The sequence below is a fragment of the Cydia fagiglandana genome, chromosome 24 (genome assembly GCF_963556715.1).
Source record: "Cydia fagiglandana chromosome 24, ilCydFagi1.1, whole genome shotgun sequence".
NCBI classification, from domain to species: domain Eukaryota; kingdom Metazoa; phylum Arthropoda; class Insecta; order Lepidoptera; family Tortricidae; genus Cydia; species Cydia fagiglandana.
The window spans coordinates 7,946,640-7,969,817 of NC_085955.1; the positions used below are offsets into that span (position 1 = coordinate 7,946,640).

Consider the following 23,178-nt stretch of genomic DNA (forward strand, 5'->3'; position numbering starts at 1 on the left):
TAAATGTTTAAATAGTTAATGGGAAAATGCCTCGGATAAGATCCGCAGTAAAACATTGGACTATTGGAGTACAAGGGTCCTCTTGTTATTCTAACCTGGTTAATGGGGACTTGGTAGGATATTGAAAAGATAAAACCAAATATGTGACATGCAATTTAATATACCCCGCTAAATAATTACAAGGCACTCCGCTTTAGGGCGGGCGCTACTCAGAATACGATCGGTTTCTCTAAACTGTCGGCGGTTATGGGGTGACACTATAGTAAACCTTAATCTACGATCGCGAGATGGACGAGACGCGGGGTTTTGGCCAAAACCTGGGATAAAAGTCTAGTGCACTCACGGGTACCGAACGTAGCTATCATCCACAGGCCCGCTGGTATTTAACGCAGCAGGCGGATCGCTGACGGTGGGCGGCGGGCGTTCCTCAAGCTCCGGCTTTGGCAAGCCCGGGCGAGAACAACCCGCGGCGCTCGGAAGTTCCGCAAGAAGGACCCGCGCGATGAGACCTTGGGGTCGTCGGACCGCGGCAAGGCTGTCCGACACACGGCTCGCGGGTCAAAGCCGTGCCCTACGGCTTGATGGTGGCGCCAACATGACGCTCAACGAAGGCGAGGGCGCGCAACGACGCTCGGGGAAACACGGCCATCGGCCATGCTTGCGCTTGCCGATGACGTGGAACGCACGCGGTAGCTTGTGCACTTTTCGCGCACAACACACACTCGGCGATACGCGCAACTTAACATCCCAATCTCTCCCCGGCCGAGCCAGGCGGCGGAAGGAGACGAAAATGGTTTATTTCAACCTTTACATGATTAGGAGCGATATCAATGCTAGCGAGCCAATTCCAACCCCCCAAGTGAAGTGACAGTTCGAAATCCTCTCCCCCCGGACACGTTGCGTTTCGGTTCACATCAACACATTAAACGTCAAACCAACTTAAATCTTTTTTAAATCGAATGATTCTCGAAAAAATATCAATGCTCATTAATACTTGTAATATTTTAAGTGGTTAATAATAATTACTAATAATTATATTTTTATCGTACGTTTTCTACCTTGTTTCATTCAGAATACCTTCTTTCCGATGCGGTAACTAAACGCATAGTCTACTCTCTGACAGTTCTCCTGTCAAAAATTTCAACCTTTTGACACCTTCATAATCACTATTTATGTTTCATAAAAATTCCGAAAATGATTCTAAAATACTAATTAAATTAGGATGTGACCTATTTGAGCAGTTAGGGTAAACCAGGAGGATCATTTTGATATGCATGAAGCCAGGTTTGGTTCAACAACCTCCGCGCAATCTGGGTGACAAGTTCCGTTCAAGTGGCATACTCTTTAGACTTGTTTCTTCGAAACCAGTTAACCAGGAGGCAGGATATGCTAATCAACCTACAGCTGAGAAGGTACATTATAGTTTTACATAAGTGTCATACTCTGGTGTATGTTATTCTGTCCAAAATGCAACACTAATGTTGTACAGGTCACATTGTATGAGAAAGTACATGTTTGGTATAGGAAATTATGTAGCATCGCTACAATATCCCCTCTCTCGGCAAAGAGGTTAAGCACCGGTTAACCGAGGCAGCCGGGGTAACCGGAGAAAAAAAAAAATCTTTTCCCAAAAAAATCATCTGGTCCAGTAGGACGTTAACTATACATGCGGACATATACATGCGCTCCATATTTATTGTCGTTTGACATTAGAAATCACAGCGTGTGGCCACCACACTGTGGTTTCTGCTACTCAACTAAAAAATATAACCTAGATTTCCTTTGAAATAGTCTTAAGTTGTATAATGTAGTCGCTATAGTTAATAATGAGCTAACTCTCATTTTGAGGCTAATTGATATCTTTTAATGCTAACAAAAATATTAGTTATCTTTGATTAGGCTAATTTATTCTAATTAATTAGTATATTACATGTAGTTATATACATAATGCAATATTAAGAATTAAGTTTTAATATGGCATGCCCTACTATGTACATGCTCATGAGTACAAAATTAACTTACTAGTACCTTAATGTAATGTGGGAACTAGTTGCTAATTTATATCTACAGATTATCCAATACAATAGTGGAGGCTAACTTGTAGCTCACACTCAAGTCAAATCCCAATGTGTAGCCAGTGGGCTTACACTAAGTGAAAAAAAAAAACTTGGTTTTCTTTTTCATGTCTAAGTCAGTGAATTATATCTAATATAATTACATCACCCTGGACCCTTAGGGTGTGTAGTCACAAAAAAAATTTGGTTTCCCTAGAAACGCTTGAAAAAAAAATCTTGACCAAGTGAGTCAAGGAGGTACGCGTACTCAAAAAAAATGGGTTGTTACCTAAGTTCACCCAAATAAAAAAATAAGTTACTAACTTGAAAATACACCTTGTAAAGTATAATATTGAGCATAATGTCACTGAACCAATGCTTTAAAATTAAATGGTAACTGATTTTTTTCAGATTACCTTAACTACAAAGCGGTTTGCTCTAGCAGTCGGAAATTCGGAGGTTATGTGACGAATCAGGAATACTACTCCAAATGGAATGCAGCATGCCGTTCAACAACATGTCCCTACCTTTAGCGTATACAAATGGTGCATGTTTCAGCAGAACTTTAAAAAATGCTATGCTAAGATAGCCGAAATTGAGGTTGATTCTAAGACCAATTTCCTCGAATTTCAAAAAAACAAAAACAAATAATATGAACATCCAAGTTCTATAAAATAGTTCTATTTAGAACCGAATAAGTCAAAAACCAAGAAATTTAGAGTGTCTCGTCTGTCATACTAAGTCTGCGGAATGAAAAGTTTGAGTTGGTTTGAGAAATAAAAATGGATAAATATTTTAATACCTTTGAAATGGGTGGGTCGGGCGGGTGGGTGTCTAACGCGGCACCCCATGGTCGCGTATTAAACAATGAGGCATTAGGCATGGGTAGGGGTGAGTAGATAAGGTATCCCCCCCCCCTCCTACTTCATAAAATTCCTCTCCTTCCCCGTCCGGCATGTCGGTAGAAAAAAAATGGTTTGCTTGTATCAGGGTATGTAATAAAGTATAATAAATTGGTAACACTTCACTTTATACAGGAAGTGTTAAAATAAATTACCTACCTCTCAAATGGAGCATGGTGAAAAAAATAATATATGGCTGAACGCTATGCTAATTAGTCATAGTGTAGCCTAATAATAATTGTGATAATTGATGAATTTGCTACCCTGTCACAAGTAAACTTACAAATTAATTAATTTTATATTTTTAACACAAATAATTTCACAAATTTTTTAAAAATAAAGTTTTTTAAATGACAAAAATTTTATAAATTGATGTTATCGCTCTCCCAAGCTCACAGTAACCAGGCTATATATTTAATTTAAGCTTTCTTCGGGCGCCATTGTCGTGAATAAAAAATAATAATTTTAAATGTTTAAATAGTTAATGGGAAAATGCCTCGGATAAGATCCGCAGTAAAACATTGGACTATTGGAGTACAAGGGTCCTCTTGTTATTCTAACCTGGTTAATGGGGACTTGGTAGGATATTGAAAAGATAAAACCAAATATGTGACATGCAATTTAATATACCCCGCTAAATAATTACAAGGCACTCCGCTTTAGGGCGGGCGCTACTCAGAATACGATCGGTTTCTCTAAACTGTCGGCGGTTATGGGGTGACACTATAGTAAACCTTAATCTACGATCGCGAGATGGACGAGACGCGGGGTTTTGGCCAAAACCTGGGATAAAAGTCTAGTGCACTCACGGGTACCGAACGTAGCTATCATCCACAGGCCCGCTGGTATTTAACGCAGCAGGCGGATCGCTGACGGTGGGCGGCGGGCGTTCCTCAAGCTCCGGCTTTGGCAAGCCCGGGCGAGAACAACCCGCGGCGCTCGGAAGTTCCGCAAGAAGGACCCGCGCGATGAGACCTTGGGGTCGTCGGACCGCGGCAAGGCTGTCCGACACACGGCTCGCGGGTCAAAGCCGTGCCCTACGGCTTGATGGTGGCGCCAACATGACGCTCAACGAAGGCGAGGGCGCGCAACGACGCTCGGGGAAACACGGCCATCGGCCATGCTTGCGCTTGCCGATGACGTGGAACGCACGCGGTAGCTTGTGCACTTTTCGCGCACAACACACACTCGGCGATACGCGCAACTTAACATCCCAATCTCTCCCCGGCCGAGCCAGGCGGCGGAAGGAGACGAAAATGGTTTATTTCAACCTTTACATGATTAGGAGCGATATCAATGCTAGCGAGCCAATTCCAACCCCCCAAGTGAAGTGACAGTTCGAAATCCTCTCCCCCCGGACACGTTGCGTTTCGGTTCACATCAACACATTAAACGTCAAACCAACTTAAATCTTTTTTAAATCGAATGATTCTCGAAAAAATATCAATGCTCATTAATACTTGTAATATTTTAAGTGGTTAATAATAATTACTAATAATTATATTTTTATCGTACGTTTTCTACCTTGTTTCATTCAGAATACCTTCTTTCCGATGCGGTAACTAAACGCATAGTCTACTCTCTGACAGTTCTCCTGTCAAAAATTTCAACCTTTTGACACCTTCATAATCACTATTTATGTTTCATAAAAATTCCGAAAATGATTCTAAAATACTAATTAAATTAGGATGTGACCTATTTGAGCAGTTAGGGTAAACCAGGAGGATCATTTTGATATGCATGAAGCCAGGTTTGGTTCAACAACCTCCGCGCAATCTGGGTGACAAGTTCCGTTCAAGTGGCATACTCTTTAGACTTGTTTCTTCGAAACCAGTTAACCAGGAGGCAGGATATGCTAATCAACCTACAGCTGAGAAGGTACATTATAGTTTTACATAAGTGTCATACTCTGGTGTATGTTATTCTGTCCAAAATGCAACACTAATGTTGTACAGGTCACATTGTATGAGAAAGTACATGTTTGGTATAGGAAATTATGTAGCATCGCTACAAAATGAAAATGTATAATGATCATTAGGATGTAAAATTGTATGTGATACATTTTCGGAGTTTCAATAATCGAATTTGCAATTTTATATGAACTTTGGCGCACCCTTCAGTAACTGATCCAGGCGGATTTGTATTTGGTCGGGTAACCAATAAATGTTATAACTACCCGAAAATTTAGAAATTGTTTGCTTACTTTTATTTAAATACCTAATGGTACAGTAGCGATGGGCGAGTCGAGTTATCTGATTCGAATAATCCGAATCAACCTACAGATGAGTTGATTCGAATCAAGACTATTGGCAATCCGAATCAACTCGGCCACTAAACTGACTGGTAACTTGGTATCCGATCCGCTGACTCGGCGAATGAATCGCCAATTCACCAACTCTCCGAGCCGAGTCAACGCTACGCTAAGGCCATTCAAAAATAAACCTTAATTCGATAGTCCGAAGGTTCTTTTTACAACAACTGCCGCTTGATTCGCCGTTTCAATCCGAGTTGACTGGTACTATGACCATTCAAAAATAAACCTTAATTCCGTAGCGCTAAGGTTCTTTTTACAACAACTGCCGCTTGATTCGCCATCCCGAGTCGAGTTCACTGCTAGTATGGCCATTGAAAAATAAACCTTAATTCGGTGCCCTGAAGGTTCTGTTTACAACAACTGCCGCTTGACTCGTTTGCGGCTCCGCGGCCCGTGACCTTGTCGCGAACCACGCAAACCGTCGAGTCGAGTCAGTTCGAATTTCAACTCGGATCAGTGGCCGAATCGATTCGAATGATTCGAATCGAAAAAAAGTGGACTCGTCACATCGCTATGGTACAGACTATAAGTGACACTTGAAATAAAGTGACACTTACCAAAAATATTGTTTGTCTGTCAAGTCATAAATAGACCAAAATTTTGACAAATTTTGATGAATTCAGGTGATACTTGGGACGTATATTGTTACCCAGTTGACTCGTGGGTATAACGACATCTAGCGGCGAATTAGAAACTAAGTACTCGAATGTTATACAGTACTATAGTTCGTTTTTTAACATCAGAAAGAAAGTAAGCGATCTTGACATGTCTTTTAATTGAAAAACGCTTTGTAAAAATCAGTAACTATTACTTATGAAAGCAGAAGAATATAAATGATCGTATTAGATTCATAATTGTTACATATTTGCCGTGACATATTTTTAAAACGTATTTTTCAATTAAAAGATTTAACAGACATGTTCAAACAAGATTGTTTACCTTTTTTCTAATGCTAAAAAAACGAACTATTTCAAAGTAAATGTATGTATGTATGTACATAATAGCAAAGAGAATAGAGTGTATAGAGGCGGATTGTCAAAGTAAATTATGTAACCACCAAGGGCCCAACGTTTTCTGTTCTCTTTCACGACGCAGCAACTAGTATCATTTCTCTCTCCTCGCTCTTTTAAAATGCCGTTTGTCAAAAAAGGACAACCATACTGTTGACAAGGTGGACTTCAAATCAAGTGTTGCCTTTCTTGATGCGCCCAGGCTGTGTATGTGTGCGTAAAAGCGTATATGTGTGCTCTTTTAGGGATGTGAAAAGTCGATTTTAATCATGTTATATATCGATAAACGCTACACAGCGGAACGAAATAGCGATTAATTGAAGCTTCAATATTTTCGTTAAACATAAACATAATTGAAATGCTAATGGATAATTAATATATAATAATATAATTCAATTATTGCGAAACACCTATTTTAGGAGGTATTTATGTATTTTAATTAAATATCTGAACTTTCCCTTGGTTCCCTGCTGGGGCGTGACTATAAAATTGTGATCTGATAACCACAATAAAGAATAAAAGCGTTTTTGGTCATTTTAGGTATCGTTAAGCCTTTGAAGTAAAATTAAAATTGCAAGAAATGTCGATAGTTTATCGATATGACTTTATCGACATGGCTACAGCAACGTGGGCCTCATTGTTAATCGTACACTAAACAAAAGTGGCAACAGTGACAGCTCGCTGAGACACCGTCTTTATATATTATAAGTCTATGGTAACCACTGTAAATTTACTGCCATCTATCGACAAAAGATTAAAACTGTTAGAACGCCATTTGACTTTGATCCTCATTCTTTCACTGATATGTGTTAATTTATTAAATATTAAAATTAACGCCTTCTACTCGACTGTAGGCTGTAGTTCCGTACCCAAAGGGTAAAAACGGGACCCTATTACTAAGACTCCGCTGTCCGTCTGTCTGTCTGTCACCCGGCTGTATCTCATGACTCATGAACCATGATAGCTAGGCGGTTGAAATTTTCACAGATGATGTATTTCTGTTGACGCTATAACAATAAATACTAAAAACAGAATATAATAGATATGTAAGTGGGGCTTCCATACAACAAACGTGATTCTTTTGCGTAATGTTACGGAACCCTTCGTGCGCGACTCCGACTCGCACTTGGTTGGTTTTTTTTCTATTTATTTAAAATACAACTAGGCTTCCTTAGCAGTAAGCTAAAAGCCGTCGTTCAAAAACTAGATAAATAAATACTTAAATACATATCGGAAATCCGATACTCTTCCACTAAGAGGGAATTTGGGTCGCAACTCGTCAGCAAGTTAACTCGCGAGTATAGCGACATCTACCGAGGAATTTGGTAACTGTTTGTTGAACTTGTAAGGTCGGATCAAAGAGAATAGTGCATAGAGGCGGATTGTCAGAGTAAATTATGTAGCCACTGTATATTTACTGCCATCTTTCGACAGAAGATTAAAACTGTTAAAACGCCACGTTAACACATATCAGTAATGATGAAAGTCAAATGGCATTCTAACAGTTTTAATCTTCTGTCAAAAGATGGCAGTAAATTTACTGTAGCTACATAATTTACCATGACAGTAACTCTCTATTTCAAATTCTCTGTGGTCGATGATACTAAATTAGAGCAAAGAGAATTGATTGTAATAGAGGTAAAGTCTAAGGAAAAAACGTGGCCCTTAGTTTGACATCCTAAATAGCGATGGGCCAGTCGAGTTATCTGATTCGAATAATCCGAATCAACCTATAGATGAGTTGATTCGAATCAAGACTATTGGCAATTCGAATCAACTCGGCCACTAAACTAAATGGTAACTTGGTATCCGATCCGCTAACTCGGCGAATGAATCGCCAAATCTCCGAGCCGAGTCATCGCTATCACACTGCTACTAAGGCCATTCAAAAATAAACCCTAACTCGGTAGCCCGAAGGTTCCTTTTACAACAACTGCCGCTTGATTCGCCTTCTCAATTCGAGTTCACTGCTAGTATGGCCATTTAAAAATAAACCTTAACTCGGTGCCCTGAAGGTTCTGTTTACAACAACTGCCGCTTGACTCGCCGTCTCAACTCAAATTTGCGGCTCCGCGACCCGTGATCTTGTCGCGAACCGTCGAGTCGAGTTAACTCCAATTTCAACTCGAATTAGTTCGAAAGATTCGAATTGAAAAAAGTGGACTCGTCACATCCCTAATCCAAAACAGACGGCACTTTTTTATATCATTCAACGAGGCTTCCTTAGCAGTAAGCTAGTAGCCGTCGTACAAAAAAAAAATATATAAATACTTAAATACATAACGAAAATTCGGTACGCTACCACTAAGTAGGAATTTGGTTCGCAACTCATTATCATGTTAACTCGCGGGTACAGCGACATCTAACGACGAATTGGGTAAACCAGAGGGCCTACCGCGAACCACGTTCGACGTGTTGCCTTGTCTGTCGCACTTGTAAATTCGTACGTAAGTGTGACAGAAAGGCAACACGTCGGACGTGGTTCGCGGTAGGCCCTCTGAACTATCTTAATACATTCAGGGCCAATAACCCGACTGTCGGGTACACTGTTCGTAGCTACTACGCGCTCCATACGGCAAAGCCGCGGCTACGCGCTACGAGCGTAACCCGTAGCACTTAGTGGCATGGCAATGAATGTGCTAACCCAAAATTGGTGTTTAAAAAAAACAATACGGGTTAAAACCGTGAACCAATTCACAGAGAAGCGACTATACTGCAAAATGTAATTCAAGACCAAAAAAAGTAAGAAATGTTGCCACTTTTTTAGAAGCGCGTCTTGTATTTATGTACAAATAAGTACATCGTGAGGAAACCTGCATACATCTGCGAAGAAATTCAAAGATGTATGTGAAGTCCCCAATCCGCATTGGGCTAGCCTGGGGACTGTAGCCCAAGCCCTCTCGGGCATGAGAGGAGGCCTGTGCTCAACAGTGGGACGTATATAGGCCGAAATGATGATGATGATGAAGTAAATAAAAATATTTTTTTAGATAGTATGAGTAAAATTTGTACTAATGACCAATGTTATTTTTCCTGTTTTGTTTTGATTTTTGTACAATAAAGTGTTTTACTACTACTACTACTAAAATTACTAATGAATAAATTATCTTAGCGTGATTATTTATCAAAAGGAATTTACTATTTTACAAACAAATTATTGCAGTGGCAACATTGTATTACTTTTTTTGGTCTTGAATTACGTTTTGCAGTACCTATAGATCTAGTGATGAGCGGAATTACACACACATAAATATTGTATGGAGTTAAACTGCTTACCAAGTACTATATCTGACGAGTGTGGATCATAGTTTATCAATAGGGGCAAAAATAATAGATAGATTAGAGGGGTCCTGTCAATGTAAATTTTGTAGTTACAGTAAATTTACTGCCATCTATCGACACACGGCTAAAACTCAAAATGAAAACGTATAAAATTATCAAAAAAATGTATATACAATATGGATAAATGATTTTATTATTTTTATCGTCACGCCATCTAGCCGAGAATAGGCTAAAGGTGTGTGCGGCATCTATCCGAGAATGACGTTTTCTTGATTTCCGAGGCACGTTTTTTCCTCAGACTTTATTCGTCTTATACGAAGTTACATATGTCTTTGCTACTATCAGCCTTACACAATTAAAGAATAATAATAGTACATTATTGTCGAGGCTCGGAAGTAGCTACTTGCAGGCTGAGGATTCGTTTTAAACGGTCGACCTTGGGAGTCCGTTTAATTAAATCCGAAGCCAGCAAGTAGCCTTCCAGCCGAGTCATATATAGTGCTTTTCTCAAAAATGGTGCAAGAAATAGAAATATTTTACAAAAGCAACATTCTTACGATTATATTTTCACAGAAAAAAGCCCTTGCCGCCTTTTTATTTCTTTAATAAAAAAATAGAAGTGTATTTTTCTGCCAAAAATACGCCAAGCTATTTGAGACAGCTAAATAGTCGCGGTATTAATCATCTTTTTGGCTGTTTAATGGGCCTGTGCCTTCATCTCAACTTTTTAAAAGTTTGGAACTCGACAAATAATGGAATTTGTATGCAACATTGCAATGTTTTTAACTTTTTAATTTTTGACTGACCATAAACTACGCCCTTCGCGACCTATTTTTGCCGTCCATTTTTGAGAAAAACGAATTTTATTTCTTATCGACAATCGCATAGAGGTAAGCTACGGATGCCGTTCAAAAACTAAATAAATAAAATAAATAAAATGAATTTATCGCAAGCCGAACACCCAGAACTAAACTAGTATCGCGTCTCGTTACCCAGTTAACTAACGGGTATAGCGACATCTAGCGTGATATTGGGGAAACCAGAACTATCTATTAGAGATGCAACGGATAGTTGTTTGGCCGGATACCGGATATCAGGTATCCGGCCGCCGAATCTTCGGCCAGCGGAACTATACCTACATTTCGGTTTTTCAGGTGCGCATTCTGCAGGTTTGACCTGTTTCCTAGTAAACGTTCGCGCGGACTCATTCCTAGGTTCGAAATGAGTGCGCATGCAAGTCAGTGGAATGTTTAAATTGTTTTAAAATAATAAACAAGTACGATTATGACCGTGTCTGTTTCTTAAATCCAATTTGTTTATTCCGAAGTCAAGCAATGTTACTATCCGGATACCGGATAGTAACCGGATATCCGGTGCATCTCTACTATCTATACCCGTCTACGTTGGGAAGCGAGGATCTTCCATATGGGCCGATACAGATGGACTGCAACTTGTATGGGAACTGCACGCCAACTGCAACACCCGCGTGCATTTTCCATACAAGTTGCAGTCGGCTTGCAGTCAGTCTGTACCATTGAGAAATATAAGTAACAAGTATATAGAGTCGGACCAAGAAAAGTCTGCAGCGGTTTTGATTATGTAGCAGTCACATTAACTACTATTACAGCCAACCATATTTTATTTTTAATTATGTTATTGTTATTGATAATCAGCCTTTCGGAAATAACGAAAAAATATTTTTTTTTATTGCATATCGACAATCGCATAGCAGTAAACTACCGGATGCCGTTCAAAAACTGAATAAATAAATAAATAAATGAACTGGCAAGTCGAACACCCACACTGAACTAAACTAGTATCGCGTCTCGTTACCCAGTTTACTCACGGGTATAGCGACATCTAGCGTGGAATTGGGGAAACCAGAACTATCTCGTGTTTCGCGGTAGGCCATGTGATTGACGTGAGTGATGATGTCAATGAGGTTTGTTTACTGTATGTGCTAGAGGTGCCACCTACGCAGAGCCAGGCGTGACTCACCCGGCGATTTCGTCGCTTTGCTACAGGTAGCTAAAAATACATCCGTTCCACCCCAATTTTGGGGAAAGCCATAAGCCGCGCGTAGCGCTGTCGCCACCTAGCGGCCATACCTGTCCTGATCGTAACGGAAGCGCTTTGTTAGAGAGTGAGTCTTCTGTACCTAGTACTATTATTTATTCTGTGGCAGAGCTTTGCCTAGTATTCCCTATTCTCTCTGGGACCACAGAATAAATAATAGTACTAGGTACAGAAGACTCTTTTAACAAAACGCGTCTGTTACGATCAGCACAGATATGGCCGCTAGGTGGCGACAGCGCTACGCGCGGCTTATGGCTAGCCACCAAAATTGGTGTGGAACGGATGGACTTTTGTTTTAACTTTTTTTGGACCTGTAGCAAAGCGACGAAATCGCGGAGTGAGCCACGCCTGCCGGGGCCCAGTAGACCACTCACCGTGTGATGCGTGAGCATGAACTGCACCTCCTCGAGCTTGACCAGCTTCCGCACGCAGGAGTACCCGCCGCTGAGGTCGCTCAGCAGCCCGAGGGTCTTCGCGATGATCTGCTCCGAGCCGCCCCAGTACTTCAGGTTGGTGATGCTGGAAACATGTGGCAAGTCGTGTCAGAAACGGATAGGGGGCAGCATAGGAGCCGTCAGATTATTGGCGCGAGGCGTAAATGCTTCCTTTGTAGCCCACAAGATGGCAGAACCTACTATACACTAGGAAACGTACCGACGAGAACGGTAGATGGTAGCACATGCAAAACGCAATGTACATGTTTCCGATTCAGGCCACAAGACGGCAGAGCAGACCCTTAAAAGCGCACAGTTCCTATAAGGGTCTTTTCTCAAAAACAAGCCGATAGAAATCGAATTTGGTGAACGCCCCGACACTAACAGTGAACATGTGTAGAATAAATTTAAAAGTGGAAAAATTACTGTCTTGGGTGAGACTTGAACTCACAGCCTCTGGATCGATACTCCAGCGCTCTACCATCTGAGCCACCAAGAAATCCATAGCACAGAATAAGTAATAGTATTATCATACAGAACGGCCACGCCCCGCCCCGCCCCGACTCGCATTACCTCACTCCGCGACATGAATCTGGCGGACTTCTGGCGTCCTCTCAGCGAACTTACACACACTCAATGACGCGTGTACGGACGTGCCGCGCACACATAAACGCAAATGATTTTTGATGTATGGCCTGTCCGCCGTGTCCATAGCAGGGATGTTGCGGATGCAGATTTTTTGATATCCGCGGATGCGGATATTTAAAGCCTCACATCCGCGGATACGGATGTCAAGATTTGGTACTTAAAAATCGTAAAATATTACATTTTTATTTAAAAAAAAAAACGAAACGTTTAGTATTTGAGCAAGAATATAGGTGCGTTTTATTTAATAAACAGTAACTTGGCCGACTTTTCGGGATCTAAACGATTTCGTTATATATAATGACGAAATTGCCTAGCACTTACGCCGCCGGCTCCGCCTCTAATACGTTCCTGTTACCGACCTGCTCGACATCCGCATCATGCGGATGCGGATGTTGAGAATAATGCGGATGTTCCGCGGATGCGAATATTCGCAACATCCCTGGTCAATAAAGGTTGAACACCCCAAAACGTGGGCATATAAAGTAGTCAATAAAACATAATCAAGTACAATATTGAAAAAACTTTTTATTAGATTAGCTTACATGACTATCATACATCTATGATCATACAAATGTGTATTTAATTATGGCTTGAATACGCCATTGCCCTCACATTGCGTCGAATGCTGCTCATCAATGCTTGCACGGCATTGTTAGGGTACTTTTTACCAGCCCAACTCCATGTTTTTTGCAAATCAGCCACAGAATTGATTTGCCCGCCCTTCTTTTTTAATATCCCTTTCATTATGGACCAATATTGCTCGACAGGCCTAAGTTCAGGGCAATTAGGAGGATTGCTGTTTTTAGGTACCACAGCAACACCATTCTGTTTGTACCAGTCTAACACAGCTTTGGCATAGTGGCAGCTTGCTAAATCGGGCCAAAACAATGGAACTTGCGAAGTATGATTTTTCAGAAAGGGTAATAGTCGCTTCTCCAAACATTCTTTCTTGTAAATTTCGCTGTTTACAGTGCCCGTAGTGATAAATGATCGACTTTTTTTACCGCAGCTGCAAATAGCTTGCCAGAGCAAGTACTTCTTTGGAAACTTGGACCTCTTTTTTAACTTACAGTCCTCAGGAGCGTCTTTGCGACTCGTACTAGTATAAAACTCCTGGCCCGGTATCTGTTTGAAGTCAGCTTTTATATACGTTTCGTCGTCCAACACGATGCATTTAAATTTTGTTAAGAAATTGTCGTATAGCTTTCTTGCCCTTCGTTTGGCCGTCAAATTTTGCTGAGCATTGCGGTCTGGTGCAGCTTGAGCTTTGTAAGACCTTAATCCAGCTCTCTTCTTTACTTTTTGCACAAAAGATTGTGACATTTGCACTTTTTTGGCGACATCGCGTGATGAGATCTTCGGATTTGTCTTAAAAAGCTGTAAAACCTTGGCTTCTTTTTTTTTATGTCTTACGCCTTGTTTTCCGCCAGAACCTGACTTCCGATCTATAGTCAATCGTTCTAGGAACTTTTTTAAAACAGAACAAACAGTGGATTGCGGGTATTTCAATAACTTTGCTAGTCCTCTGTAGCTTAGAAGGGGATTTTCTGCGTGTTTGAGCAAAATCGTTTCACGCTGCTGAAGTTCAAGGCTCGCCATCGTGAAAACGAATGATCGAAGTGACATGCTGTCATAATATTTTTTATTCATCATACTATGGAGTTTATAAATATATTACTAAAAAGTTTATATAATATGGAAAAATTAAATTATACGTATAAATAAATGCCCAAGTTTTGGAGTGTTCAACCTTTAGGCAGCAAATCTTTCCACCATACAACAACAACACAACAACAACAGTGAACAAGTACTCACATTTTCCTCATGAGCACGCTCAGCAACCGGCTCTCGTCGTTGAGCCCCAGCACCTCCGACAACCGCCGGTACACCTGCACCGAACAAATATATATATATAGTCCTCCATGTCGTGTCCGACAACGGCGACCTTTACAAATTCCTCTGATGAGCACGTATATGGCTCGCAAAACCGAACTTAGTTTTAAATGTCCGATCGCACCAGGTGTCCAGGGTTTGGTCCAGGTGTTCAAGTCGAGCTTCTTCGAAAGTAGCTACACCTTCTCTTACCTTATTGCGCCAAATATAACGTTCAAGAAACGAAAAATATAAGGTTACACGAAATAAGTTTTTGGAAAAAAAAATCATTTCCACAGGCAATTAATACTCATCGAGACAATTCTAAAAACCCCTAACACAATTAGGTTACGTTGTTTCATCACAGAGTTCCTATGGCCACCTCCTGTCTCCATCATCAGACCAGCTCGACGGTACCATAATATTGCATTGTCATCCGATTTATAAATGCATGCAAAATTTCAGCTCAATCGGAAACCGTGAAGTGGATAAAATTTAACTTGCAAGATTTGATTACACACAGACAACGGTCAGGTGCAAGTAAATAAAAGCTTGTAAAAATAAAGGATTAAAGGCAATGAAAGCATAAATTATAGCTTAGGATGGTTGGACAGGTGGAATAGGGAATATTAGGCAAAGCTCTGCGTAGGTGGCACCATTAGCACATACAGTAAACGAACCTCATTGACATCATCAATGAGACAAGACACGTCACGTCAATCACACCGCGAACCACGACAATCGAAAGTTCGGTTTCTGCCTCTCTATCACTTTTTCTTATTCGATCGATAGAGAGGCAGATAAAGAAATCCCGATTTTTGCCTTGGTGCATCAATGTCATAGTGAAAACTTGTCAAAAAACTAAGTTTTGTACGGAACACTAAAACTGTTTAAGGCCTAGTATGTACAAGTTACTCTATGGTTTACTAAACAAATTAGAGCTACACTCTGGCGGCAGAACATTGCAGTAATACCCCCTATACCTTCCACCTGTCCAATTTTCATTGTCTAATGCGCATTTGTCACTAAGCAAAATATGAGATGCAAATCATGACCTGTCCAGTTTTCATTGTCCAATGCGCATTTGTCACTCTCTCACTAAGCAAAATATGAGATGCAAATCATGACCTGTCCAATTTTCATTGTCCAATGCGCATTTGTCACTCTCTCACTAAGCAAAATATGAGATGCAAATCATGACCTGTCCAATTTTCATTGTACAATGCGCATTTGTCACTCTCTCACTAAGCAAAATGTGAGATGCAAATGCAAATACACACTGGACAAAGAAATTGGATGATGGAAATACCACACTAAAACAAAAAGTGTATTGATATTTGTGTTATGGGTGATGAATCAACTTTTTCTTGTCACTAGTTGCCTGACGTCCGGCAACGGAATGACGTTCGATAGGCTCCTCTGCTCCTGAAGATGCCTCGTAGAGAGGCGAAACACGTGTCGAGTATTATTCTTTTGGTGGTGGTTTGTTATATTTATTTGCGTATTTATTTTTGCGGTGGGAGGGTGGGAACATTAATTGCATGCAAAAAAAAAATACGCAAGTAAGTATAACGGGTTAGCAGTGTTAGCACTGATTGACTAGCACGTTATCTTTTTACGCGGATTAGCAAAGTAATATTTTGGTTTTTCTGGTAAGAAAGTATGCTACTATTGTCTCCTGGCTGATGGGACAGAATAACAACAAGAAATAGTTGATCGACCCTAAAATAAATGTAAAGCTGTCCCACCTTGCTGTTTTTCTGCACCTGGTCGCCGACGTATATTTTCCTGAACTGCTCGAAGAAAGACATCATGGCCAGCTCCAGTTTCTCGCAGCCGCCCTGCAATCATAATAGTCATTTGTTTTACAAATGCAAATGTTGTTTGTTATAATTTACTGTGGCGAGCCTCGAGTCTGTGAGGTCCATGAGCTGCAGGACCCGACAGACGAGTTCCCCGTCCATGGCGTCGTTTTCATCGCAGATGTTGACGGACGCGCGGCCGCCGATGTAAGCGCCGATCATGTACACAACCAGGTGAGTTGGCTTGCGGGTAGCTGTACGACCCGACACGCGAGTTCCCCGTGACTTACTGTGGCGAGCCTCGAGTCTGTGAGGTCCATGAGCAGCAGGACCCGACACACGAGTTCCCCGTGACTTACTGTTGCGAGCCTCGAGTCTGTGAGGTCCATGAACTGCAGGACCCGACAGACGAGTTCCCCGTGACTTACTGTGGCGAGCCTCGAGTCGGTGAGGTCCATGAGCTGCAGGACCCGACAGACGAGTTCCCCGTCCATGGCGTCGTTTTCATCGCAGATGTTGACGGACGCGCGGCCGCCGATGCAAGCGCCGATCATATACACCAACCAGGTGAGTTGACCTGCGGGTTGAAATTTTTGGTTAAATTGGGGTCCATCCATTGTTGGTCGTGTCACAAAGTAATGTTTAGAAAATAAGTATGAAAACCCTTGAACTTCCCCCTTAACCCTGGAACCCTTGGTCTTTGGTAATGCCACTTATACCAAGTAGATCCAGCGGTTACCCCCTTGCCACCCGTTACCCTTGTGAGGGGGCAAAGACAGTCTAGCCTTCTATTGTCAGATTGGCTACGTGCGGCTTTGGGGGTTTATGGGTGTAATCGTTAATGGGTTTAATTGTACACTTTGGGTGTAATTGTAGCCAGGTGATAATTCCGTAAATATAACAGATACCAGAAAACATCAAATAGATATCGAAAGTGCTTTACCCAATGAGTAAAATTACATTAATAACTTTTATTAAATAAAAACAGAAATATCCCAAACATCAACTTCAAACCCTCCCATACATTTAGTACGACGACTCACCCCTCGAAGAATGTCGGTGTCGTAAGAGATAAAACTGCTTGAGATTCATTATTTGCGATAATAAAATAAACTGTAATAAAATAATAAAACTACCGTTTATGAAGTAATAAATCTAACATTTTTTTTAAGTAAGTACATTTTTTGTTTACAGTAGTTGCTCGATGTGACGCCCCTCTTGTGCGATACATTGACGGGCCTCTTAAATGTTTCTAAAGAAATTTTCTTAAAATTTGCGGTGTAATTAAAAAAATAATGTTACATTTATTATTTCATAAACGGTAGTTTTATAATTTTATTACAGTTTACTATCGCAAATAATGAATCTCAAGCAATTTTATCTCGTACGACACCGAGCAGTTTCATCTCTTTGAGGGGTGAGTCGTCATACTAAATGTATGGGAGGGTTTGAAGTTGATGTTTGGGATATTTCTGTTTTTATTTAATAAAAGTTATTAATGTGATTTTACTCATTGGGTAAAGCACTTTCGATATAAATTTGAAGTTTTCTGATATCTGTTATATTTACGGAATTATCTCCTGGCTACACTTAACGATTACACCCTGTATACTCGCGTTAAAAATGTCGATAGCGCGATGTAGAACATTCGAAATTCAAATGTCAGCGCGGCCCGATCGCCCGCTCGCGAAAATAAATACGCTCGTTCGAAATTTAAATAAATTTCTCGTGTGTCAACGGAAGCTAACGGCTTCTAGAACAGTCGACGCTAAAAATAATGTTTACACTTTTGCACCCTACTCTTTTGTAAACTTTGTTTTTGTCCTTTTTGTTTGTTTGTTTGTTGTTTGTTTTTTTGTTGTCTATGTTTTGTTTTTCTTTGTTTGGCGAATAATGTAAAGATATCTTTGACGTCGACGGAACATTCTACGTACCTCTGAGCACTGTGAGTTGGTGCGCGTTCCCTTCGACGCTGTACGCGGCGGCCGCGCGGTCGAAGTGCGAGACCAGTAGTTGACACGTCTTGCCATACTCGCAGCGCCCGATCACCGACAGCTGTTCTAACTGTTGCTGTACGCAGCCGACCTCGTCGAGGGGGTCTTCTAGGCCGTCCCTGGAAAGTTTAATTCAAATTATGTGACGTCCGTACTAGAGATGCAACGGATAGTTGTTTGGCCGGATACCGGATATTCAGCCTGACCATCGGCCCAATATCCGGTATCCGGCCGCCGAATATTCGGCCAGCGGAACTATACCTACATTTAGGTTTTACAGGTGCGTATTCTGCAGGTTTGACCTGTTTCCTAGTGAACGTTCGCGCGCTCATATTTCTAGGTTCGAAATGAGTGCGCGTGCAAGTCAGTGGAATGTTTATATTGTTTTAAAATAATAAACAAGTACGATTATGATCAAGACTGTTTCTTATTTCAATTAGTTTACTCCGAAATCAAGCAATTTTACTATCCGGTATTCGGCTGGATAGTAGGTCTTTATCCGGTATCCGGCCGGATAGGCTAGTCCATACATTATGAGCAAGGCTCGGAACCGGTTTTTTTTTTCATACAAATATACCACTATGTTTTTTTTTTATTGACAATTTTACACTGATCGACCTAGTCCCACAGTAAGCTCAATAAGGCTTGTGTTTTGGTTACTAGACGACGATATATATACAGGATGTCCCAGAATTCGACGTCAAGCCGTAAACGGACGATAGACCAAATCATAACAGTTATCATAAAAATACAAAAAAAAAATCCAACTCATGTTCTTTAAAAATTATGGTCACTTCAAAAATTCACTAAAAAATCCACATCCTGTAATTATTCAAGATTACACAATAATAAAAAAATTAGAATAAATTATGGAATTTGTAGTAACAAGAGTTAAAGAACCATTACAGGGTGTGGATTTTTAAAGAGACCATAATTTTTAAAAAACATGAGTTGGATTTTTTTTTTGTATTTTTATGATAACTGTTATGACTTGGTCTATCATCCGTTTACGGCTTGACGTCGAATTCTGGGACACCCTGTATACATAGAAAACATCCATAACTCAGGAACAAATATTTGTGATGACACAAAAAAATGCCGTAGGGTACATAGAGTGTGGTCGTTAGCCACCCACCTGACGACGACCGCCACCTAGTTGAGTCTGGCTGGACTCTATGTACGCGGCGGTGACGCCCGGGGCGTACGTCTCTAGTAGATGTGGCGTAGCTGACGTAGGGTACAGACGGGGCTATACATACAGTGTGGTCGTTAGCCACCCACCTGACGACGACCGCCACAGAGTTGAGTCTGGACTCTATGTACGCGGCGGTGACGCCTGGGGCGTATGTCTCCAGTAGATGGGGCTCCGTGGCCTTGACGTAGGGTACGGACGCCACCATACGCTGCCACAGCGATAGGAGGTAGTGCACCGAGTTGGGGGCGAATTGCCACATCTGAAATTTGGTAAATAATTTTATTGAATATAACTGGGCCATTTTAATTTAAGTTGTCCCCTACACTTTTGTTTTCAAAATTGGGACTTTTTATGTTATGTCTACTCAGAATCACGAGCTCTTTCTATCCTAAATAATAGGAGAAAAAGAGTGTCTCAAGGTTTTTTCCCATTCCGTTACCATTTTTTCATAGACTTTGTATGGCGGTTTCGGAATGGAAAGATCGAAAAATGTATGGAAATCTTGGGGCACTATTAGGACAAAAAGAGCTCATGATTCTGAGTAGAAATAACATAAAAAAACCCAATTTTGAAAAAAAAGTGTGGGGGACAACTTTAAATAAAACTGAGAACCTCCTTTTTTTTAAGGCGGTTAAAAATGGCCCAACTGCATTTAGTATTTGCCAACCCTGATTTTCAATGATTGTGATGAACGTTCCATTAGAGATAATCATTGATACATGGATGGTATGGGTCTGTCAAAGATGGCGCCATCATAGCTTGCCCCTTTCTCTAGCTGAGTTCTTTGATATTTGACTTAAAGAGCTGGCATCCAAGAGATAAAATTCTATTAAAAAAAACTCCAGGCTAAGGCCTTGAACCCCCGGGCCACCCCAATCCCAATTTCTCGACTATATGCCGTCTCACTAAGACTAGGCGTCTATGACCAACTCTAAGGGCAAGCAATATGCGCTTGCACCTCCTATACGAATTCCTTACGGAATTTCGATATAGCGAGAGCGACTGGTGCTGCCATCTATACACAACTTTGGGAACAAATCAACATACTTGTAAGCTCTGAACTGTGAACTTGGCTATGAGTTCTATGAGACGCGGGTAGTTGTCGACCATGACCAGCTCGCCGAGTTGGTAGTTGGACTTGAGCCGCGCCAGCAGCCGGCAGAACTCGTGGTAGTTTGACGGGTCCGAGAGGCCCTGGAACGGAAAAAGGATACATTTCAGCGATTGACGAAAAATTATTACAGATTGTAAGGAAACCTTTGTATGTACACTTAAAGCGTCGACAATACCTTTGGGGTTATTCCCACGCATCCGCGGAACATCCGCATTATTTTCAACATCCGCATCTGTATCCGCATCCGCATAAAATCGATGCGGAGCATCCGCATGATGCGGATGTCGACCAAGTCGGTAACAGGAACGTATTAGCGGCGGCGCCGGCGGCGTAAGGGCTAGGTAATTTCGTCATTATATATAACGAAATCGTCTAGATCCCGAAAAGTCGGCCAATTTAATATTATGTAAAACGCACCTATATTCTTGTTCAAATAATAAACGTTTCATTTTTTTTTAATAAATAATGCTACAAATGTGATATTTGACGTTATTTAAGTACCAAATCTTGACATCCGCATCCGCGGATGTGAGGCTTTAAATATCCGCATCCACATCCGCGGATGTCAAAAAATCTGCATCCGCAACATCCCTGGTTCTTACCACTGGTAATTTTTTTCCCACTGGTAACTACTGGAAAAAGAATCCTAGTAGTTACCACTGGTAAAAGAATCCCAGTAGTTACCACTGGTAAAAGAATCCCAGTAGTTACCACTGGTAAAAGAATCCCAGTAGTTACCACTGGTAAAAGAATCCCAGTAGTTACCACTGGTAAAAGGTGGGAATTTATCTTCCCAGTAGTTACCACCTAAATATTGTTACAGTTCAATACTAATAAAGACAGTTTAAATATAGAGTGCTTAAAGCACGCCTCCCGTCAGCCTGATAATACTATTATTATTACTGGAATCTCGTGGATTATTTCTGGAATCTTGTCTTTCTCAATGGAATCTCATTGATTATTATACTTCGTTTTTTTAGCATTAGAAATTAGGTAAACAATCTTGATGTGTCTTTTAATTGAAAAACACATTTTAAAAATAAGTTAAGGCAAATATGTAACAATTATGAATCTAATACGATCATTTATATTCTTCTTCTTTCATAAGTAATAGTTTTTGATTTTTAAAAAGCGTTTTTCAATTAAAAGACATGTCAAGATCGCTTATCTTCTTGCAAGTTCTTTCTAATGCTAAAAAAAACGAACTATAGTGACCTGCGTGTTCTCGAGTATGGTGAGCACGCCGTGCGCGAGCCGGTTGAGGAACTTGGCGCGCTCGTTGTTGCCGAAGAGCGAGCGGCGCACGGAGGCCAGCTGCACCAGGCACGCCAGCGCCAGCCCCGCCAGCCCGCCGCCGCCCAGCGCCGCCTGCAGCGAGAAGAACAGCTCCAGCGTGCCGCCGCCCAGGAACGACCCGCGCCACGACGTCGGGATCTACAATTTAAACATTTTTAAACATAACCTAACCTAGAATCCGATTATTACAAGTAGATTATTCCACGAATCTTGTGGGTTATTACTGGAATCTAGTTCCTAGTTGTTGTTATTTTTGGAATCTAAGCTATTATTAGTGGAGATGTAACGGATAGTTGTTTGGCCGGATACTGGATGTTCGGCCCGACCATCGGCCGAATATTCGGTATCCGGCCGGCGAAACAATACCTACTTTTCGGTTCTTCAGTTGCTCATTGTGCAGGTTTTGACCTTTTTTGTAGTGAACGTTCGCGCGGACACATTACTAGGTACGAAATGAGTACGCGTGCAAGTGGAATGTTTAAATTGTTTTAAAATAATAAACGAGTACAATTATGAACGTATCCGGCCACTATCCGGTATCCGGTTAGATGTTAAAATAACGGCCGGATACCGGATAGTAACCGAATATCCGGTGCATCTCTAATTATTAGTACCTGAACGGTGCACAGATCGTCAGAGCACTCGTCGACGGCCGTGCCGATGAAATCGTACGTGAGACAGTTGTGGGCAAGCCGGAGTAAACTCGCTATCAAAGCGTGCTGGCTGGCGTCTAGCGGGTCTAGTGCCTTCCCTCTCGCGCCGGAGAGGAGCGAGCAGGACAGGCGGAACATCTCGAACAGTTGTGTGTCTCTGTGGAACGAAAATATTGTGATAAATGAAAAGTATTTCACGCAAAAATGTCTCACATTTTTTGTAATTTTGAACATAAGCAAGAAAACTCATAATAGCAATTTATAGAGCAACGTAATCCCTCTAGTTAGTGTGCCATACTAGCATTATTAATTAATCCGGGCGCCTGGCAGCTGTTCAGCGGTGGGCGTGACAGTGGTTGGGCAACAAAAGGGTTGTAAAATCAATTGAAGATCGAATCGACTTGGCCAAATTGGTTTGCAAACCGATTTGGGTTTAAATTGGAGTCGATTTAGGGCTACTTGCACTATTCATTAACCCGGTTAAACCTGGAGTTACCATGGTTACCAGTACAATTTTACACTGGGTTATCGG

The 23,178-nt window shown here is 41.2% G+C and overlaps 1 protein-coding gene across 1 annotated transcript in view; it reads right to left on the reverse strand.

Annotated features, from left to right (window-relative positions):
* The window catches only part of LOC134676435 (exportin-7-B), an 84,475-nt gene that overhangs the window by 53,979 nt on the left and 7,318 nt on the right, over positions 1-23,178 (reverse strand). The window contains 9 exon segments of the mRNA XM_063534831.1: positions 12,013-12,157; positions 14,536-14,609; positions 16,341-16,433; positions 16,823-16,971; positions 18,329-18,507; positions 19,670-19,842; positions 20,631-20,777; positions 21,913-22,131; positions 22,608-22,803. Coding sequence (XP_063390901.1) covers positions 12,013-12,157; positions 14,536-14,609; positions 16,341-16,433; positions 16,823-16,971; positions 18,329-18,507; positions 19,670-19,842; positions 20,631-20,777; positions 21,913-22,131; positions 22,608-22,803 — 1,375 coding nt within the window.